This window comes from Sinocyclocheilus rhinocerous, unplaced genomic scaffold, assembly GCF_001515625.1.
Source record: "Sinocyclocheilus rhinocerous isolate Xijiao unplaced genomic scaffold, SAMN03320098_v1.1 scaffold1234, whole genome shotgun sequence".
Classification (NCBI taxonomy): domain Eukaryota; kingdom Metazoa; phylum Chordata; class Actinopteri; order Cypriniformes; family Cyprinidae; genus Sinocyclocheilus; species Sinocyclocheilus rhinocerous.
In genome coordinates, this window is record NW_015656153.1 from 385,479 (window position 1) to 388,427 (window position 2,949).

Sequence of the window (2,949 nt, forward strand, 5' to 3'; positions counted from 1 at the left end):
GTTTCTATAGTACTTGAGTGTCTACTATTTATGATATGACATAAAGCAATTGGCAAATTAAAACCAAAATTGAGTATTGTGAGGGTTGAAAGGCACTCTATGGTGATATTGACACGTATAAAAAGAACTACTACTCATATCCATCATTATGCTTCAGAAGTATAAGGTCTTTTGAAAGAAATTAATACTTTTATTCATCAAGGATTGATCAAAAGTGACAGTGAAGACTTTTCCTTTCTTACAAAAGGTTTCTATTTTAAATAATTGCTGTTCTTTTGCACTTTCTATTAATCAAATTGTTTTTGATGAATAGATTTCTTGAAAAAAAAATATTTTTGAGTAAATGGTAATACAACCTTTTTAAACTGTGATCTTAAGAAATGTTTCTTGAGCATTAAATCAGTATATTGGAGTGATTTCTGAAGGATCGTGTGACACTGAAGACTGGTGTAATGATGCTGAAAATTCAGTTTTGCAATCACAGGAATAAATAATAACAGTTACAATTTAAAATATAATTTTTCAATTATTTTAAAATGTCATTTGTTTTAATTGTAACATTAATTATTTTTGATAAAATAAAAGGAGACTTCTTTCAAAAACATTAAAAAAAAACTCACTAACTCAAGACTTTTGAATAGTAGTGTTTATACACAATTTTATGTATGTCTTTATGTAAAGTTCTGAAAAGGTATTAAACAAATTAGTTACCTTGGCAATAAAATTAATCAAATGATTTTTCCCATTGACTAGCTAATGCAAGGAAAAATGGCCGATATGTACACACGGCTTAATTCATGTCGACAGTATTTATACAACGTTGCCCGTGCTTGTGACAAAGGCCATTTCAGTGCTAAGGTAAGAGCTCTTTACCCAGTTTTTGTTATTTGGCTGCTTTGTTTTATGGTGTTACATATGGGCCTGGAAATGATGCATACAGTCCTTACATAGTGTGTAGTAGCAGTATTGATTTGTGATGTTATTGTAGGACTGTGCTGGGGTAATCCTTTATTGTGCTGAGAATGCGACTCAAGTTGCCTTGGATGGAATTCAATGCCTGGGTGAGTGCCTAATAGTTAGCACAGCAAAAACTACAAGAAATAGCTCCCGATGTACCTTAGACAGAGATCAGGGCCAAACCCTTCTGTCTTCATTCATTCTTACCACAGCATGAGTTACTGGGTGGATAAAACGGCAAACAAGTCAAACTGGTACCTTTTGCCATAGATGCTTTGTTTTTCGAATGTACTACGTAACGTGAGATAATTAAGCATTTGTATGCTGATTGATTGTAAATGCTTTTATATTGAGCCAACAAATTGAACAGCTAATGTTAGACTGGTCCTGTTGCTATGACAACAACTCTGAGATGAGCTCAAAAAAGGAACAATTCCGGATCGTGTTAAATCGTCAGCAAATTAAGTCCTGCTAATTCTATAAGCCCAGGTCTTATGACTCAAGTTCTAGTTGACTCACACTTGCGTCTGTTCACAGGTGGAAACGGTTACATTAATGACTACCCAATGGGGCGCTTTTTAAGAGACGCTAAACTTTATGAGATTGGAGCTGGAACCAGTGAGGTCAGAAGGATGATCATTGGCAGAGCCTTCAATGACTTGTTCAAATAAGAGCAGCACTTAATGAATGAGTATCTGATCTTACACAGACTGGGTCGCTGTGGCCAGATATTTCATTTTCATCTGGCATCCTAATTATATAACACCTTTATTAATGTGAAGTGTAATTGCTAATCATTTTCAAGAACATGTCATGGTGTTTTCTTTGATGTCAAATGCTGTTATATGATGTTCTGTAATACATACATACATGCATGGTGGAGTGATCTCACATATAAGAACTAATGCAATAGTAAGAAATGCACAAACCTCGAGTCATTTTAAGAGGACAGACTGAAGTTATTTTACGTAGCTGAACAGTTAAGTGCAAATTCCCTGAAGAAAAAAATGCTTATGATGATGGAAACAGCCAGAAGAATTAATTTGTCCCAGGAGCCTTTGACATGGGTGTTTCTGTTGCATATGATACTTGTATAGCACTTGCATTTGTCTTGTTTTTTGTTTTTTTTCTCAGAATATGATCACTCCGTGTAAGCTATTCTGCATATCATCTCTGCCCCACTAACATCATTTTTCATATATGAACAAAAAAAGAGTTTCTTTATAGAGGATATTCATTGAATTGTGTGTCATTCAGATATTCTCACCTCTTTTATTTCTTTGTGTTTTAAGATTAGTTTCATCTTAAGGTTCAAAAGAAGTAGCACGTTTTTGAAATAAGCTGTTGTATTGACCATAATACCTTTAGGTTTTCAGAATCCTGCCTTACTGAATAATCGCTTAATGTATATGAAGTAAATGATTGTTTAGAATAAACATCTTCCTTTCATCTGATGGTGTCAGATTTGTTGTCACATACTTTCTCTGATTTTATTAGTTATTTTCAGAATGTCTTAATTTACTTTATTTTATTATTGTGTGTATATTACAGCATATATTAATTTTTTAGCTTTTATTTTCTTTCCTTTTTTAATGCTTTTTAAAATATATTTTTAATTTCTGTTTTAGTGTTAGTAATTTTAGTAGTTTAACAAACTTATTTTATTTCAATTAGTTGCCAAGGCAACACTTTCAGTTTTCATTTTATGTTTTCCATCTAATATTTATATTATATATTATTTCAGCTTAATTTCAGTTTTTAACAGTTTTAGTTAACAATAACAACACTAATTTACGGCCTATTATTTTCTGGAATAAGATGCCTCAGAGCTGTTCACTATTTCTATTATCAGTACATTTCTTTAATTCTTGAAATTTAAAATAATTGAGGTCTTTTACACAACATTGACATTTTTCTATAGTTTCTATATTAACCACCTGGTTTATGCTTTGAGCGGGTGTGAAAAATTACTGACCAATGGCTTTTTTTTTA

General features: G+C 32.1%; 1 protein-coding gene across 1 annotated transcript in view; it reads left to right on the forward strand.

The window, feature by feature from the left end:
• ivd (isovaleryl-CoA dehydrogenase) overlaps positions 1-2,162 on the forward strand; it is an 11,005-nt gene extending 8,843 nt beyond the window's left edge. The window contains exons 10-12 of the mRNA XM_016526868.1: positions 754-858; positions 989-1,061; positions 1,495-2,162. Coding sequence (XP_016382354.1) covers positions 754-858; positions 989-1,061; positions 1,495-1,628 — 312 coding nt within the window. The 3' untranslated portion in view covers positions 1,629-2,162. The remainder of the gene's footprint in view (positions 1-753; positions 859-988; positions 1,062-1,494) is intronic.
• The last annotated feature ends 787 nt before the right edge of the window (positions 2,163-2,949 follow it).